Here is a 20137-nt window from a genome sequence, read left to right on the forward strand (position 1 = left end):
TTTCTCCTTTTCTGATTGAAGAATTTGTCTTCCCTTCATCCTATATTGCTGTAGTAGTCTTCTAACTCCTGTTCCAATCCTTATAACTTTGTATTATAAACTTTAGGTAATAAGGTTAAACTCTAGCAGCTATTTTTTCAGACAAGGTCTGGAATGTGACCAAATGTGTTTGCAGTGTATGACAATCTATCCCTGACCTGACTCTTCTAGTCAGTGTTGCATCATCTGCAATCATTGATATGAAGGACCCGGTTGTTTCCTGTCAGGTCGTTGACATATATTAGAAACAGGATGGGCCCCTAGAACTGCCCCTTGTGGTACTCCGCTCCTCACCTCTCTCCACTCACAGGTCTCTTCCCTCACTGTAGCCCTTTGTTTCCTGTGTGTGTGTGGGGGGGGGGGTGTAGATAGGTCAGTAAGGTAAAAGGTGGGTATGAAGGTAGGTGGGAAGGTTAGGATGAAGGTATGCGAGGAGAAAGAGATTGAGGTAGGTGGGGAGGTAAGAAAGTAACTGGGTGCGGTGATAGGTATGAAGGTAGGGAGTGAGGGATGGGTAGGGAGGGAGGGGCGAGACACAGGACCTTCGCTTGGCGCCAACGTGTCACCACCGCCCCTCCCTCATCCCTTGACCCTCCCCCTCCTTCCTCCGCCCCTCCACCCCTCCCGGAACACCCCCCCCCCCACCTTCGCTTTTACAACACTCTCCCGTTTGTAAGTACAGTAATCATCTCCTGACTCACACATAGTATGTATTCTGGTCACACCGTGCAGCGCTTGCAGGTCTCTGAGGCAGATTGTGAGAGTTACTGCAGGAGTGGGAGGGTACCTGGGCCACCCCTGGTACTTCCCTCCACACTAGGAGGGTACCTCGGCCACCCCTGGTACTTCCCTCCACAGTAGGAGGGTACCTCGGCCACCCCTGGTACTTCCCTCCACACTAGGAGGGTACCTGGGCCACCTCTGGTACTTCCCTCCACAGTAGGAGGGTACCTGGGCCACCTCTGGTACTTCCCTCCACAGTAGGAGGGTACCTCGGCCACCTCTGGTACTTCCCTCCACAGTAGGAGGGTACCTCGGCCACCCCTGGTACTTCCCTCCACAGTAGGAGGGTACCTGGGCCACCTCTGGTACTTCCCTCCACAGTAGGAGGGTACCTGGGCCACCTCTGGTACTTCCCTCCACAGTAGGAGGGTACCTCGGCCACCTCTGGTACTTCCCTTCGCAGTAGGAGGGTACCTGGGCCACCTCTGGTACTTCCCTCCACAGTAGGAGGGTACCTCGGCCACCTCTGGTACTTCCCTTCGCAGTAGGAGGGTACCTGGGCCACCCCTGGTACTTCCCTCCACACTAGGAGGGTACCAGGCTACCCCATTTTACTTCCCAACATCACAGCTGGATAACCAACATCACAGCTGGATAACCAACATCACAGCTGGATAACCAACATCACAGCTGGATAACCAACATCACAGCTGGATAACCAACATCACAGCTGGATAACCAACATCACAGCTGGATAACCAACATCACAGCTGGATAACCAACATCACAGCTGGATAACCAACATCACAGCTGGATAACCAACATCACAGCTGGATAACCAACATCACAGCTGGATAACCAACAACACAGCTGGATAACCAACATCACAGCTGGATAACCAACATCACAGCTGGATAACCAACATCACAGCTGGATAACCAACATCACAGCTGGATAACCAACATCACAGCTGGATAACCAACATCACAGCTGGATAACCAACATCACAGCTGGATAACCAACATCACAGCTGAATAACCAACATCACAGCTGGATAACCAACATCACAGCTGGATAACCAACATCACAGCTGGATAACCAACATCACAGCTGGATAACCAACATCACAGCTGGATAACCAACATCACAGCTGGATAACCAACATCACAGCTGGATAACCAACATCACAGCTGGATAACCAACATCACAGCTGGATAACCAACAACACAGCTGGATAACCAACATCACAGCTGGATAACCAACATCACAGCTGGATAACCAACATCACAGCTGGATAACCAACATCACAGCTGGATAACCAACATCACAGCTGGATAACCAACATCACAGCTGGATAACCAACAACACAGCTGGATAACCAACATCACAGCTGAATAACCAACAACACAGCTGGATAACCAACAACACAGCTGGATAACCAACATCACAGCTGGATAACCAACATCACAGTTAGTGACCACAACACAGCAGTTGCAACATCAGGATCTGCGGGTTGGGACAAGAATTCAACCAACTATGAACCACTTAGTTTGATGAAAGGGAGCAGTAGAACAACAGAAGTACACTTACATCGCATCAGGTTTGGATACCCATGTGCAAAGGAAATAGGCTTACAGGTTCCGGAAGATGAGAGGAAATGTCAACACTGGAGAAATGCCCGACAGACCACTGGAATTTTATCCACCGTCCCCGACCGTCCAAGTGGTTGGGCACTATTCCTTCCCCCGTCCCATCCCGAATCCTTATCCTGATCCCTTTCAAGTGCTATATAGTCGTAATGGCTTGGCGCTTTCCCCTGATAATTCCCTCCCTTCCCATTAAGATCTCCACTTAGATTCAACAGAGCAGAAGAAGTTGTTAAACACGTGGGACAAAACCTTACTGAAGCGACCATACGAGTCATAAATACTCATACTCCGCTCAAGTAAAACAGAAACAAGCAACACTTAGTGGGCCAGCCAGAGGCTCAGGGCCCGCGCAACATCTGACTCTCAGTAATGTCTGGGTAGTTTCTGTGAATGAATGTCTTCGTGTAGGGTTTACATAAGGTTACATGTGGACTGCTTGTGAGAGAGGAGTGACTGTGTGTGTGTGTGAGGTTTACCTACACTGGTCACGCCCTCACACGGAATGTACACCAATGGACTCCCGCTTCTCAGTTCTCCTGCAAAGTGTGCAGTGGTTGGTGTCATCCCACACCACTCGTACCGTCCAGCTCCCGCCCCTATCCTACTGGGCACAGACATTCCACTAACAAAACATTAAAAAGCACCTGGGGTATATTATATCTTCAAAGGCCACATTTGTCAGGATTTTTCTGATGCAATTACAGACGTGAAGGTCAGAACAAATGTGTTCTTCGGCGACTTTGGTCATCTTGATGCCTGGTCGAAAGTTATTTAACAATCCACATGTAAACTTGTGTGGGTGAAAACTTTAAAAGTTTCCCGGGTAAGAACTGGGGGACCCCCGGGTGAGAGCAGGTGGACGCCCGGGTGAGAGCAGGGGGGGGGGGGCCGGGTGAGAGCAGGGGGATCCCCGGGTGAGAGCAGGGGAGACCCCCGGGTGAGAGCAGGGGGGACCCCCGGGTGAGAGCAGGGGGGGCCCCGGGTGAGAGCAGGGGGGACCCCCGGGTGAGAGTAGGGGGACCCCCGGGTGAGAGCAGGGGGACCCCCGGGTGAGAGCAGGGGGGGCCCCGGGTGAGAGCAGGGGGGACCCCCGGGTGACAGCAGGGGGGACCCCCGGGTGACAGCAGGGGGACCCCCGGGTGACAGCAGGGGGACCCCCGGGTGACAGCAGGGGGGACCCCCGGGTGACAGCAGGGGGACCCCCGGGTGAGAGCAGGGGGACCCCCGGGTGAGAGCAGGGGGACCCCCGGGTGAGAGCTGGGGACCCCCGGGTGAGAGCAGGGGGGCCCCCGGGTGAGAGCAGGGGGACCTCCGGGTGAGAGCAGGGGGACCCCCGGGTGAGAGCAGGGGGACCCCCGGGTGAGAGCAGGGGGGACCCCCGGGTGAGAGCAGGGGGGACCCCCGGGTGAGAGCAGGGGGGACCCTCGGGTGACAGCAGGGGGGACCCCCGGGTGACAGCAGGGGGGACCCCCGGGTGACAGCAGGGGGACCCCCGGGTGACAGCAGGGGGGACCCTCGGGTGACAGCAGGGGGGACCCCCGGGTGACAGCAGGGGGGACCCCCGGGTGAGAGCAGGGGGACCCCCGGGTGAGAGCAGGGGTACCCCCGGGTGAGAGCAGGGGGGCCCCGGGTGAGAGCAGGGGACCCCCGGGTGAGAGCAGGGGGACCCCCGGGTGACAGCAGGGGGACCCCCGGGTGAGAGCTGGGGACCCCCGGGTGAGAGCAGGGGGGCCCCCGGGTGAGAGCAGGGGGACCTCCGGGTGAGAGCAGGGGGACGCCCGGGGGAGAGTAGGGGGACCCCCGGGTGAGAGCAGGGGGGACCCCCGGGTGAGAGCAGGGGGGACCCCCGGGTGAGAGCAGGGGGGACCCCCGGGTGAGAGGAGGGGGACCCCCGGGTGACAGCAGGGGGGACCCCCGGGTGAGAGCAGGGGTGACCCCCGGGTGAGAGCAGGGGGGACCCCCGGGTGAGAGCAGGGGGGACCCCCGGGTGAGAGCAGGGGGGACCCCCGGGTGAGAGCAGGGGGGACCCTCGGGTGACAGCAGGGGTACCCCCGGGTGACAGCAGGGGGGACCCCCGGGTGAGAGCAGGGGTACCCCCGGGTGAGAGCAGGGGGGACCCCCGGGTGACAGCAGGGGGACCCCCGGGTGACAGCAGGGGGGACCCTCGGGTGACAGCAGGGGGGACCCCCGGGTGACAGCAGGGGGGACCCCCGGGTGACAGCAGGGGGGACCCTCGGGTGACAGCAGGGGGGACCCCCGGGTGACAGCAGGGGGACCCCCGGGTGACAGCAGGGGGGACCCCCGGGTGAGAGCAGGGGTACCCCCGGGTGAGAGCAGTGGTACCCCCGGGTGAGAGCAGGGGGGGCCCGGGTGAGAGCAGGGGACCCCCGGGTGAGAGCAGGGGGACCCCCGGGTGACAGCAGGGGGGACCCTCGGGTGACAGCAGGGGGGACCCCCGGGTGACAGCAGGGGGGACCCTCGGGTGACAGCAGGGGGGACCCCCGGGTGACAGCAGGGGGGACCCCCGGGTGACAGCAGGGGGACCCCCGGGTGAGAGCAGGGGGACCCCCGGGTGACAGCAGGGGGGACCCTCGGGTGACAGCAGGGGGACCCCCGGGTGATAGCAGGGGGGACCCCCGGGTGACAGCAGGGGGACCCTCGGGTGACAGCAGGGGGGACCCCCGGGTGACAGCAGGGGGGACCCCCGGGTGACAGCAGGGGGGACCCTCGGGTGACAGCAGGGGGACCCCCGGGTGACAGCAGGGGGGACCCCCGGGTGACAGCAGGGGGGACCCCGGGTGACAGCAGGGGGGACCCTCGGGTGACAGCAGGGGGACCCCCGGGTGATAGCAGGGGGGACCCTCGGGTGACAGCAGGGGGGACCCCCGGGTGACAGCAGGGGGACCCTCGGGTGACAGCAGGGGGACCCTCGGGTGACAGCAGGGGGGACCCCCGGGTGAGAGCAGGGGGGACCCCCCGGGTGACAGCAGGGGGACCTGATAGTGAGAATGTCTACTTACTATTCTGTTACTGTCATACTCTTATGTTATTAATGCACTCTACTTTTTACGTACACTTTCCCACTTACAAATGTAATACCATTTATGAATAAACTTTTTGATTGCCTGAACTGGATAACATATAAACCCAAATAATCCAGATAATGTTTAGGCGCTCATCTGCTGCTGTGATGTTCCTTGTAATTAATGTACCGTAATTTGATACAAACTAATCCCAGTTTTAAATGTATAACCATTTACGAATACAGTTTATGTTTATTTGATTAAATAAACATAAATAGATAACGCCTAACCGCCTAACTGATGGCTTAAAATTTGCAATAAATTTGACACTTGTGTTATCCAGATTAATTGAAAGTTCAGAACAATGTAAGAAGTCAACTTTGAACACTAATATGTGAGGTGAACAAAAAGAACAAATTTTGAACACTGAACAAAATGAGAAGAACATAAGGTATGGTATTGTGGAGCCGTTATGGTGGGCACGTGAACAGTGTTATCCAGACACTGTACGAAGTGTCAACCACGGGACTCAAGACCGCCGGTGCATGCAGGAGTCTAAGACAAGCTGCTCCACACACGTCACATCGGAGAGCTGGCAATATTACAGCACAAACACAGGAGAGAACCACGGGAATAAGCAGAACAAGAAGAAAAGCACCAGAAGGAAATGCATTGGTGTGTTTGGAAATCGTGTGAGGCACGGAATAAACACAGCAGCAGTAGCAGCAGCCATGAAGCAAGAGGCCGTCGTCAGGTTACCCTGAGGCGATCACAGTGCTGGAGGAGGTGTCGTAGAGCCTAGCACGCCTCTGGAGGCCTCGAGAACCCCCTAAGGTCTCCCAACGTCAAGAAACTGTCGTACTAAATTGCCCTACCAGAGGACCCAAAACAGAAAACAGGACAATATGTCTGGAAGTAAGTTTAAGGAACACAATATTAAGAAAGTCGCGTGAAAACACGGTTTGTGGGATGATTATCGGTGCCATCTTGAAGGACCAATGTGAGTAACCTTCCCCCATGTTCAGTAATATAAAGTCCTATTTCCTTGTGACCTCACGAGTGTCCGCTACCATATATCCTCTTCCTGCTGCTAAATACCAAAGTGCTAAAACTCACTATTATTTCTTATTCTCTACTATTTATGTGTTTTATATCGAAGCTCGTTGCATTAATAAGTAACTTCCTATATCAATCTATATAAATAAAAATGGAAATGTTCGTTTGTTCAAAATCGCTAATCTCCGAAAGTTCTTCACCGATTGCTTTGAAATTTTCACACAATGTTCCATTCGCATCCGGCCAGGTTTTTATATACATACTATATAGATGTCACGTCTGTGATGGTAAAAAAACATGCTATTTCTGAAAAACTGTGTTTTACATGTGAGGGAAATCTTCGAAACCTCTTTACCGATTGCTTTGAAATTTTGACACAACGTTGCATTCGAATAGGCGCGTCCTTTAATATATCTCCTATATACATGCCTCACCTGTGACAGGAAAAAAACATGCTTTTTTGAAAAACAGCGCCATCTGTTTGATGTAAGAGCAACACACGCTGTAATCTCTGAAAGTTCTTTACCGAATGCTTTGAAATTTTAGACACAACGTTGTATTTGAATAGGCGCGTCTTTTTATATACCTACTATATAGATGCCACCCCTGTGACAGGTAAAAACATGTGTTTTTGAAAAACAGCGCCATCTGTTGCACATAAACATTCACGCTATACTAAATGTCATGAATTCCATTTCAATGGTTCCGATTGCATTGATAAATTTGATTTTCATAGATTTCGATTTATTTTATTTTTTATTGAATTATTTTGTGTGACATTGTGTTGGAATTGAGCTGTGTTGTTTACCATACCGTTCATTTCGTAAGTATAAGTATAGATGCCACACCTGTGACAGGTAAAACTGCTTTTCTCAACAAACAGCGCCATCTGTTGCATGTAAGAGCAACACACATGCCGTACTAAATATGTTACAATTCCATTTCAATTTTTCTGACTGCGGTGATGAATTGAATTTTTATAGATTTTGATTTATTTTCCTTTTGATTTAATTATTTTGTTTGAATTGTGTTGGAATTGTGTTGAGCTGTGTTGTTTACCATACCGTTCATTTCGTGAGTATAGTTTATTTTTTATTTTTCATATTTTCATTTAATTTTTTAACTGTTTTTCTTATATATCAGTAATGGGAACATCAGATCACTTGATGTTCCCAATTTTCTGATGGGAAACATCAGACAATTTGGGAAGGCATCGGACGAGGGAGTGGGGAATGGTGGGGATGACGAGGGACGGAAGTGAGAGATGGTGGGGAGGACGAGGGGACAAGGAGGGGGTAATGGTGGGGGAGGACGAGGGGACAAGGAGGGGGTAATGGTGGGGAGGACGAGGGGACAGGGGAGTGGGGCATGGTGGGAAGGAAAAGGGGATGGTGAAGTGGGGAATGATGAGGAGGACAAGGGGACGGGGGAGTGGGGAATGGTTGGGAGGCCAAGGAGACGGGTGAGGGGAGAATGGTGGGGAGGACTGGGAGACATGGAAGGTTACTGTGGCTCAGCAACGCACATGTGTTGCTGAGCCACAGCAACGCGTGGCCGGGAACTGCTAGTGTTCTGACATAATGAAATAGTGATAAATGGCTTCATAAGAACTAAATGCTACTATGAAATCACTGTAATCAGATCCTCTGTAAGTATATAGAGGTAAATAAAACAGCATTACTACAAGCCCGCTCCTTGAGCTGATATACAAGTCAATAAAACACGTCGTGTGTACCGCCATGATGAAAAAGGTGGAGTCAGATCTAAGTGTCCAATAACCGGTTGTAAGGAGTAAGCGCATCGGTTAGGCAATTTAGTAACTTACATTGAATACTGAACAGTGAGGACGTGAAATGGGGTGGACTTCACATTGACTTATTCAGTGAGAATGTTGACACACTGAATCACTCAATATCAAGTCCATCTCATAAAGTGAGTGTGAAGAGGGCGTCAGTGAGTGTTGCAGGGGTGCATCCTCATCATTACTCACGTCCCGGTAATGAATGAGTGGGTTTACAAGTCGCTGGCCACTCATAATTCAGTGAATGAACAAGAGAGAATCTCTATTTTCAACGATTCAAGCATTGTAGTTCATTATTTTGATTTGTTTGATCTATTTAGTAAGTAAATCGTTCCACAGAGTTAACAGGACAATTGGTGACCAATATTACAACACCAGCGTCGTCTGGCCCTCATGCCCTCCGCTACTCTCTATTGAAATGAATTTGCTTACCTTCCGGAATATATATTGTCGTTTTATAAGCTATAGTTAACGTTTATAAATGACCTCCTCATTGTTAGTGTTTGTGGTTATCTTATCTTAAGATGATTTCGGGGCTTTAGTGTCCCCGCGGCTCGGTCCTCGACCAGGCTTTCACCCCCAGGAAGCAGCCCGTGACAGCTGACTAAGACCCAGGTACTTATTTTACTGCTAGGTAACACGGGCATAGGGTGAAAGAAACTCTGCCCATTGTTTCTCGCCGGCGCCTGGGATCGAACCCAGGACCACAGGATCACAAGTCCATCGTGCTGTCCGCTTGGCCGACCGGCTCCCCAGTGGTGTGAAGAGACTGTGTCACTTATTATTATTAACATCTTTATTGACAAAATTTTATTACAATTTTGCCTAATCTGAGAATTTCAATTAAGTCTTATTAAAGTGAGGATAATGTTGGTATTCACTGTCACACAGGACAGAGGGTCATACACAAGACAATAGGTCTAAACTGTAGGCTCAAGCACATATATATCATGGTTACAATCATTGTTTTAATGTATGGATATGTAAATACAACTTTCTATTGTGCACTGCCACACAAGGGCAGGGATGGCTTCATCCACACAAGGGCAGGGATGGGTTCATCCACACAAGGGCAGGGATGGGTTCATCCACACAAGGGCAGGGATGGGTTCATCCACACAAGGGCAGGGATGGGTTCATCCACACAAGGGCAGGGATGGGTTCATCCACACAAGGGCAGGGATGGGTTCATCCACACAAGGGCAGGGATGGGTTCATCCACACAAGGGCAGGGATGGGTTCATCCACACAAGGGCAGGGATGGGTTCATCCACACAAGGGCAGGGATGGCTTCATCCACACAAGGGAAGGGATGGGTTCATCCACACAAGGGCAGGGATGGGTTCATCCACACAAGGGCAGGGATGGGTTCATCCACACAAGGGCAGGGATGGGTTCATCCACACAAGGGCAGGGATGGGTTCATCCACACAAGGGCAGGGATGGCTTCATCCACACAAGGGAAGGGATGGGTTCATCCACACAAGGGCAGGGATGGGTTCATCCACACAAGGGCAGGGATGGGTTCATCCACACAAGGGCAGGGATGGGTTCATCCACACAAGGGCAGGGATGGCTTCATAAGAGATGCAACTTAAAAATAATATAAATAAAATTGTTCTTCATTCTTTAAAATAGACAAGGAAATTTAGGATAAATTGTTAGGATGTCGTCCAGTACACCAGTTTCAATGAACCACACAGTTGGTGGTACAAGAGGCCAGGAGCTCTAAAATCTTTTACAGTTTCACATTCAACAATATAGTGTTCTAGTGAATGCGTTAAAGGTTTGTCACAGAGTTTACAATCTGAATATTCTGGTAGTGGCTCAGCCTCACTAACCTGCCAGATGTGCCTATAGCCAAGGCGAATACGCGCAATGACAACATCACATTGCCTGGTCCGGTTACTGTGTTCAAGTTCAAGTATGTTCATTGAGACAAGAAAGAAATACATCTCAAAGGGATAGAGTAGCTTAGGCTATTTCTAGCTACTGTGCTGACCATACAAATACCTATTATTACAAAAGTTGTCATAGCTTTTAATACTGCATTTTTCAGGTCTCTGGACATTTCTTAGTTCTTAAACCTGAAGTAATTTATTTAATTTGTTAATATGTATGTTTCTATTAAGTACATTAGATAGTCCAAAGTCATAATCAGTGTTTTCTTTCCTGCAAGCCTCATTGGCCAAACTGTAAAGTTTGTGGTGTGAAGAGACCGTATCTTGCTGTTAAAAAGACAGAAAATCAGAGTGTGGGGCTGAGAGTGAAAGTGGTGAGAGGCGTAGAGTGCGTGCGAGAGGTCTGGGACACTTTCCGATAAACCAAGTTGGTGTCGGGTGTGAAGGGACCTCCACAGCCAGCCCTTGCTATTGGCTATGACAAGGCTTGGCCGCGCCTGGTGACCAATTGGGTGTGCGGATACATCACCCGAGAAACACTGGTCTCCTGTGCTTCTTGGGTGATGTCCCTGGTCCAAGATGCCTTCTTCCTGACCAAGCCTCAGGACGTAGTCAGTGTCTGCCAGTAATGTTCCACCGGCGGCCACGCCACGCTCACTTACCACCTCAGAATAAACTTACGTTTTCTCATAAATATGTGAAATCAATTTAAAAACAAATCACATGATATAAAAATGATTATAGAACGAGTAATAGCCTAGGCAGACACAGATCTACATGACAGTTGGTCCAGCAGAGTGAAGAACATTGGGTGCTTGGAGCAGTGGCGGCCGTAGTCGGTGAGGTGCTGATGGAGAGTATGCTTAGTACAAGGTCCAGGCTCACAGTGTCCTGGTAAGAGCCTGATTGTTGGTAGGGAGATGTATTTATGAATTTTAATATGCTGGTAAACTAAATATGGCAGACACTCATCAGGATGTTAGCGAGGCAGTGTGTAGCGGCGTAATAGTGTCGGGTAGACTAAGGTATACCAGGCCACCATATGTGGGTACTAACGCAAGTCTTCCGTCCTCAGGGGAAAATTCGGGGCCGTGCGGCGCGCCCGACACCGCGCCACCGGCCAGGTCTTCGCCGCCAAGTATGTGCGTCGGCGGCGTCGGAATGTGTCCCTGGAGGACGAGGCGAGGCACGAGGTGGCGGTGCTGGTGCTGGGCAGGCGTGACCCTCATATTGTGAGCCTTCACCACGTCTATGAAACGCGCACCGAGTACATCATTCTCTTGGAGTTGTAAGTACCACCTTAACTCTCTTCCTCATGCTTCAGTATCTTGGTGTCTCCCGAGGACACACTTGTGGCCAACTTTCTCACTATTTACATATTCTTACATTTTAGGTATGCTGCTGGAGTTACTTTTAGGTAAGACGGGTGTGGGGGATGCTATAAATTTCCCTGCATTGATAACTTTGGCGACCACTCTGCAACAATAACCTGTAAAGATTTATGCTTGCTACTGTAGAAAGAGAATATAAATCAAGCAAAGCTGAGGAGGGGGGGGGAGTGTCCATAATGTATGTGGTGTAACCGGAGCCACACAGCTGGAGCCTTGACCTCTGCAATCCCTCCAGCTGGAGGCTCCATACCTCAGTGTCTCCTGTCATGGGGAGCAACAGGAGGGACCCTGCAGTATGGGGGGCAACAGGAGACACCCAGCAGTATGGGGAGCAACAGGAGACACCCAGCAGTATGGGGAACAACAGGAGACACCCAGCAGTACGGGGAGCAACAGAAGACACCCTGCAGTATGGGGAGCAACAGGAGACACCCTGCAGTATGGGGAGCAACAGGAGACACCCAGCAGTATGGGGAGCAACAGGAGACACCCAGCAGTATGGGGAGCAACAGGAGACACCCTGCAGTATGGGGAGCAACAGGAGACACCCATGCAGTATGGGGAGCAACAGGAGACCCTGCAGTATGGGGAGCAACAGGAGACACCCAGCAGTATGGGGAGCAACAGGAGACACCATGCAGTATGGGGAGCAACAGGAGACACCCTGCAGTATGGGGAGCAACAGGAGGACACCTGCAGTATGGGGAGCAACAGGAGACACCCAGCAGTATGGGGAGCAACAGGAGACACCCATGCAGTATGGGGAGCAACAGGAGACACCCAGCAGTATGGGAGCAACAGGAGACACCCTGCAGTATGGGAGCAACAGGAGACACCCAGCAGTATGGGGAGCAACAGGAGGACACCCTGCAGTATGGGGAGCAACAGGAGACACCCATGCAGTATGGGGAGCAACAGGAGACACCCTGCAGTATGGGGAGCAACAGGAGGACACCCTGCAGTATGGGGAGCAACAGGAGACACCCAGTCAGTATGGGGAGCAACAGGAGACACCCATGCAGTATGGGGAGCAACAGGAGGGACCCATGCAGTATGGGGAGCAACAGGAGGACACCCTGCAGTATGGGGAGCAACAGGAGGACACCATGCAGTATGGGGAGCAACAGGAGACACCCAGCAGTATGGGGAGCAACAGGAGACACCCAGCAGTATGGGGAGCAACAGGAGACAAGTGCAGTATGGGGAGCAACAGGAGACACCCAGCAGTATGGGGAGCAACAGGAGGACCCTGCAGTATGGGGAGCAACAGGAGACACCCAGCAGTATGGGGAGCAACAGGAGACACCAGCAGTATGGGGAGCAACAGGAGACAAGTGCAGTATGGGGAGCAACAGGAGGACCCTGCAGTATGGGGAGCAACAGGAGACACCAGCAGTATGGGGAGCAACAGGAGACACCCAGCAGTATGGGGAGCAACAGGAGACAAGTGCAGTATGGGGAGCAACAGGAGGGACCCTGCAGTATGGGGAGCAACAGGAGACACCCAGCAGTATGGGGAGCAACAGGAGACACCCAGCAGTATGGGATGCAACAGGAGACAAGTGCAGTATGGGAGCAACAGGAGACAAGTGCAGTATGGGGAGCAACAGGAGACAAGTGCAGTATGGGGAGCAACAGGAGACACCCAGCAGTATGGGGAGCAACAGGAGACACCCAGCAGTATGGGGAGCAACAGAGACACCCAGCAGTATGGGGAGCAACAGGAGACACCCAGCAGTATGGGGAGCAACAGGAGACAAGTGCAGTATGGGGAGCAACAGGAGGGACCCTGCAGTATGGGGAGCAACAGGAGACACCCAGCAGTATGGGGGAGCAACAGGAGACACCCAGCAGTATGGGGAGCAACAGGAGACAAGTGCAGTATGGGGAGCAACAGGAGACAAGTGCAGTATGGGGAGCAACAGGAGACACCCTGCAGTATGGGAGCAACAGGAGACACCCTGCAGTATGGGGAGCAACAGGAGGGACCCTGCAGTATGGGGAGCAACAGGAGACACCCTGCAGTATGGGGAGCAAACAGGGAGGGACCCTGCAGTATGGGGAGCAACAGGAGGGACCCTGCAGTATGGGGAGCAACAGGAGACACCCTGCAGTATGGGGAGCAACAGGAGGACCACCCTGCAGTATGGGGAGCAACAGGAGGGACCCTGCAGTATGGGAGCAAACAGGAGGGACCCTGCAGTATGGGAGCAACAGGAGGGACCCTGCAGTATGGGGGGGCAACAGGAGACACCCAGCAGTATGGGGGGCAACAGGAGGGACCCTGCAGTATGGGGGGCAACAGGAGACAAGTGCAGTATGGGGAGCAAACAGGAGACACCCAGCAGTATGGGGAGCAACAGAGGGACCCTGCAGTATGGGGAGCAACAGGAGACACCAGCAGTATGGGGAGCAACAGGAGACACCAGCAGTATGGGGAGCAACAGGAGACAAGTGCAGTATGGGGAGCAACAGGAGACAAGTGCAGTATGGGGAGCAACAGGAGTGACCCTGCAGTATGGGGAGCAACAGGAGACACCCAGCAGTATGGGGAGCAACAGGAGACACCCAGCCGTATGGGGAGCAACAGGAGACAAGTGGCAGTATGGGGAGCAACAGGAGGGACCCTGCAGTATGGGGAGCAACAGAGACACCCAGCAGTATGGGGAGCAACAGGAGACACCCAGCAGTATGGGGGAGCAACAGGAGACAAGTGCAGTATGGGGAGCAACAGGAGACACCCAGCAGTATGGGGAGCAACAGGAGACACCCAGCAGTATGGGGAGCAACAGGAGACAGTGCATTATGGGAGCAACAGGAGACAAGTGCAGTATGAGGAGCAACAGGAGACACCCACAAGTATGGGGAGCAACAGGAGACACCCTGCAGTATGGGAGCAAACGGAGACACCCAGCAGTATGGGGAGCAACAGGAGACAAGTGCAGTATGGGGAGCAACAGGAGACACCAGCAGTATGGGGAGCAACAGGAGACAAGTGCAGTATGGGGAGCAACAGGAGACAAGTGCAGTATGAGGAGCAACAGGAGACACCCACAAGTATGGGGAGCAACAGGAGACACCCTGCAGTATGGGAGCAACAGGAGACACCCAGCAGTATGGGGAGCAACAGGAGGGACCCTGCAGTATGGGGAGCAACAGGAGGGACCCTGCAGTATGGGGGGCAACAGGAGACACCCAGCAGTATGGGGAGCAACAGGAGACACCCTGCAGTATGGGGGAGCAACAGGAGACACCCAGCAGTATGGGGAGCAACAGGAGACCACCCTGCAGTATGGGGAGCAACAGGAGACACCCAGCAGTATGGGGAGCAACAGGAGACACCCTGCAGTATGGGGAGCAACAGGAGACACCCTGCAGTATGGGGAGCAACAGGAGAACACCCAGCAGCATGGGAAGCAACAGGAAGACACCCCCATGTATGATGTATGGCGAGTGATATGTGGTGTATAATGTATGGTGTGGGATATTTGGTGTATAATGTAAGGTGTGTGATATGTGATGTATAATGTATGGTGTGGGATATTTGGTGTATAATGTAAGGTGTGTGATATGTGATGTATAATGTATGGTGTGGGATATTTGGTGTATAATGTAAGGTGTGTGATATGTGATGTATAATGTATGGTGTGGGATATTTGGTGTATAATGTAAGGTGTGTGATATGTGGTGTATAATGTAAGGTGTGTGATATGTGGTGTATAATGTAAGGTGTGTGATATGTGGTGTATAATGTATGGTGTGTGATATGTGGTGTATAATGTAAAGTGTGTGATATGTGATGATGTATGGGATGTGTGGTGTATGATGTGGTCAGCAGGTCATCATACACGGTGTATGACATGAGGTACTTGGTATGGTGACCACATACGTGGTAACTGGTGTCATGAGGGGGGGGGGTTGTGTGACCTCTCTCCGTGACGTTGACTCAGTTACCTTCTGTCATTCCGAGGTCATGGGTCCTGACCTCTGGAACCGGTGCGACAACCCGTCCTAGACTCAAGTCCATTCCATCCAGCGGTCGACCCCACAGACGCATTCAGCAATTTTAACATGCTTTTCATTCAAACCAGAATTTTTCTCAAATATAAATTAATATTATAATATATTAGCATATTGTGGATATATAGGCATAGGTTAGGTTAGGTGTTTAATAGATTCTGTTGGCGATTATATGCATTTGTTGTTCGTGGGTGAAGCAGTTATAGTGGTGTGGTTCGAACAAAATTCGTCAGTGAAGCACTTGATCCGGAAGTGTTCGAACGTCATCAGTTGTGAGTCGTGTGTAAACCGTTTTTCATTCATAAACAGTATGGGGTTTGGCGGGTGCATGGAATGGACTTTGGTCTTTGATGAGGACGGAGTTGACAGTACCCCGCCGGCAGGGTCGTCGCACAGCTGCTGTGCCTGTCTTTGTCTGTCTGTGCCTGTCTGTGTCTGTCTGTCTGTCTGTCTGTCTTTGTGTGTGTGTGTGTGTGTGTGTGTGTGTGTGTGTGTGGTAATATCGCCTCGCACTTGAGGTGTGTCCCTCATGTACCGCCGGGGCCCTGACGACACGTTACTAAGTGATAAATCTTTTTTTTTTTTGGCAGCGCTGGTGGAGGGGACCTGCAGCGTCTCCTGGACGAGGCGGTGTCCCTGCCCGAGTGTGAGGTGAGAGGTCTCCTGAAGCAGGTCCTCCGTGGCCTGGCCTTCCTCCACTCTCAATCCATCGCACATCTCGACATTAAGGTCAGTCCTGAGCATGTATAGTGTACACGGTATATGTGGTGGTAGTAGGCATACTCCATCCTGTATATGGGGCGCACCCATTATATGCTACAATGTTATTGTTATGGGTACAGTAGTTCATAGATATTATTACCATATGGGCACATATTAGTACAGATAGAATAGGTCATAAGTTTACATATCTTTGCTTCTATTTGGTATTGTCTGCGCCTGCGCACGGTTACATCTGCGCCTGCGCACGGTTACATCTGCGCCTGCGCAGGGTCAGGTCACGTGCCAGGTTAGACAGAGTTCGGTCTGCGCATGTGCTAGGCGTAGGCGCCATTGCTCCATCACACCATCGAATTAATTAACTATTTTAACGTATATTTGTATTGTTTAATTTAGAATATTAAGTCGGAGTGGTGTTTGTGGTGTAGTGACCGCCAAGAGTGACGAGTACTGCCGTCACGTGATGTATGGAGTACATCTTCACCTGTTGTTTGTTGTTGTTAAAGATTTAGCTACTCAGGACGAAGTGTCCATGTAGCACGGGCTATGGTGAGCCCATAATCTTCACCTGCCAGCACCTCAGTGTATACTGCTCCATCACCCTCCTCTCCTCTCCTCTCCTTCTATTTAGTCGCAAACTCTCACACGTAATATATAAGAAAATAACAGCCAGGATGAATTAAATCTTTTAACTTGGTAGTCAAGACGTAATATACTAATCAAAATAAATTCTTTATTATTAATTAATGTTCAAGAAATAAAATAAATGTATAATTTATCTGTTCATTGTGAACATTCTCGAGGAAGAGTGAAAATGTTCTGAATGTTATGATTGCGTGTTAATCCCTTGTTTGACAGTTTGTTCACTTGAGAGAGTTAAGGCTCCGGCTGCACAATTTCTCAACCTTCCTCAAACTCTCAATTTTTGGGTGAAAAATCTACATGATAAATGCTCCCACTTTTTCTAATGGATCAACATCATAACATGAACAGAAAAATAACCCAAATTATGGGCTCAGCATGGCATATAACCTTCATTTTCCTTTAACAAAATGAAGTGTGAGAATATAGTTTACTGTAACAAAAAATAGTCAATGTGGACCTTTATCCTGACAGCCGAGGGGCCTGACAGCTGAGTGGACAGCGCTTCGGATTCGTAGTCTTAAGGTTCCGAGTTCAATCCCCGGTGGAGGCGGAAACAAATGGGCAGAATTTCCTTCACCCTGATGCGACTGTTCACCTAGCTACTACAACCGATACTGCTAGATACTAGCAGTATCTAGGTACCTGGGAGTCACACAGCTGTTACGGGCTGCCTGGGTGTGTATTCACCTAGTTGTGCTTGCCGGGGGGGGGGGGGGGGGGATTGAGCTCTGCTCTTTCGGCCCCCGTATTCACTGTTACTAACTACAAACTATTTTATTCCACACAAACACACACACACACGGGGGCCGGCCGGCCAAGCGGACAGCACGCTGGACTTGTGATCCTGTGGTCTCGGGTTCGATCCCGAGCGCCAGCGAGAAATATTGGGCAGAGTTTCTTTCACTCTATGCCCCTGTTACCTAGCAGTAAATAGGTACCTAGGAGTTAGTCAGCTGTCACGGGCTGCTTCCTGGTGTGTGTGTGTGGGTGTGTGTGATGTGAAAAAAAAAAAATAGTAGTAGTATTAGTTAGTAACAGTTGATTGACAGTTGAGAGGCGGGCCGAAAGAGCAGAGCTCAACCCCCGCAAGTACAACTAGGTGAATACACAGAAAGGAGCTCCGTAACAGCTGACTAACACCCAGGTACCTGTTTACTGCTAGATAACTTTCTACGTAACTAGCTAGGTTTCTTTCACCCTGCTAGGCAGAGTGAAAGAAACTTTGCCCGTTTGTTTCTGCCTGGTACGGGAACCGAACTGGGGCTACAGAATTATGAGTCCTGCGCGCTGTCCGCTCAGCTACCAGACCTTGCTGTGGTACCTCGCTTGCTGGGGTACCTTGCTTGTTGTGGTACCTCACTTGTTGTGGTACCTCACTTGTTGTGGTACCTCACTTGTTGTGGTACCTCACTTGTTGTGGTTCCTCACTTGTTGTGGTACCTCACTTGTTGTGGTTCCTCACTTGTTGTGGTACCTCACTTGTTGTGGTTCCTCACTTGTTGTGGTACCTCACTTGTTGTGGTACCTCACTTGTTGTGGTACCTCACTTGTTGTGGTACCTCACTTGTTGTGGTACCTCACTTGTTGTGGTACCTCACTTGTTGTGGTACCTCACTTGTTGTGGTTCCTCACTTGTTGTGGTACCTCACTTGTTGTGGTACCTCACTTGTTGTGGTACCTCACTTGTTGTGGTACCTCACTTGTTGTTGTTCCTCACTTGTTGTGGTACCTCACTTGTTGTGGTACCTCACTTGTTGTGGTTCCTCACTTGTTGTGGTTCCTCACTTGTTGTGGTACCTCACTTGTTGTGGTACCTCACTTGTTGTGGTACCTCACTTGTTGTGGTCCTCACTTGTTGTGGTTCCTCACTTGTTGTGGTACCTCACTTGTTGTGGTTCCTCACTTGTTGTGGTACCTCACTTGTTGTGGTACCTCACTTGTTGTGGTTCCTCACTTGTTGTGGTTCCTCACTTGTTGTGGTACCTCACTTGTTGTGGTTCCTCACTTGTTGTGGTACCTCACTTGTTGTGGTACCTCACTTGTTGTGGTTCCTCACTTGTTGTGGTTCCTCACTTGTTGTGGTACCTCACTTGTTGTGGTTCCTCACTTGTTGTGGTACCTCACTTGTTGTGGTACCTCACTTGTTGTGGTACCTCACTTGTTGTGGTACCTCACTTGCTGTGGTTCCTCACTTGTTGTGGTTCCTCACTTGCTGGGGTACCTTGCCTGTTGTGGTACCTCACTTGTTGTGGTACCTCACTTGCTGTGGTTCCTCACTTGTTGTGGTTCCTCACTTGCTGGGGTACCTCACTTGTTGTGGTTACCTCACTTGCTTGGGGTACCTTGCACTTGTTGTGGTACCTCACTGTTGTGGTACCTCCACTTGTTGTGGTACCTCACTGTTGTGGTACCTCACTTGCTGTGGTTCCTCACTTGTTGTGGTTCCTCACTTGCTGGGGTACCTTGCCTGTTGTGGTACCTCACTTGTTGTGGTACCTCACTTGCTGTGGTTCCTCACTTGTTGTGGTACCTCACTTGCTGTGGTTCCTCACTTGTTGTGGTTCCTCACTTGCTGGGGTACCTTGCCTGTTGTGGTACCTCACTTGTTGTGGTACCTCACTTGCTGTGGTTCCTCACTTGTTGTGGTACCTCACTTGCTGTGGTTCCTCACTTGTTGTGGTTCCTCACTTGCTGGGGTACCTTGCCTGTTGTGGTACCTCACTTGTTGTGGTTCCTCACTTGTTGTGGTACCTCACTTGCTGTGGTTCCTCACTTGTTGTGGTTCCTCACTTGCTGGGGTACCTTGCCTGTTGTGGTACCTCACTTGTTGTGGTACCTCACTTGTTTGTGGTACCTCACTTGCTGTGGTTCCTCACTTGTTGTGGTACCTCACTTGCTGTGGTCCTCACTTGTTTGTGGTTCCTCACTTGCTGGGGTACCTTGCCTGTTGTGGTACCTCACTTGTTGTGGTACCTCACTTGCTGTGGTTCCTCACTTGTTGTGGTTCCTCACTTGCTGGGGTACCTTGCCTGTTGTGGTACCTCACTTGTTGTGGTTCCTCACTTGTTGTGGTACCTCACTTGTGGTTCCTCACTTGTTGTGGTTCCTCACTTGCTGGGGTACCTTGCCTGTTGTGGTACCTCACTTGCTGTGGTACCTCACTTGCTGT

The 20137-nt window shown here is 51.1% G+C and overlaps 1 protein-coding gene across 1 annotated transcript in view; it reads left to right on the top strand.

Moving 5' to 3' along the window:
* Positions 1-20137, top strand: part of LOC123773024 (uncharacterized) — a 204794-nt gene that overhangs the window by 111179 nt on the left and 73478 nt on the right. Inside the window, exons 2-3 of the mRNA XM_045766555.2 lie at positions 11268-11480; positions 16194-16332. Coding sequence (XP_045622511.2) covers positions 11268-11480; positions 16194-16332 — 352 coding nt within the window. The remainder of the gene's footprint in view (positions 1-11267; positions 11481-16193; positions 16333-20137) is intronic.

Source organism: Procambarus clarkii, chromosome 1 (assembly GCF_040958095.1).
Source record: "Procambarus clarkii isolate CNS0578487 chromosome 1, FALCON_Pclarkii_2.0, whole genome shotgun sequence".
Taxonomy (NCBI): domain Eukaryota; kingdom Metazoa; phylum Arthropoda; class Malacostraca; order Decapoda; family Cambaridae; genus Procambarus; species Procambarus clarkii.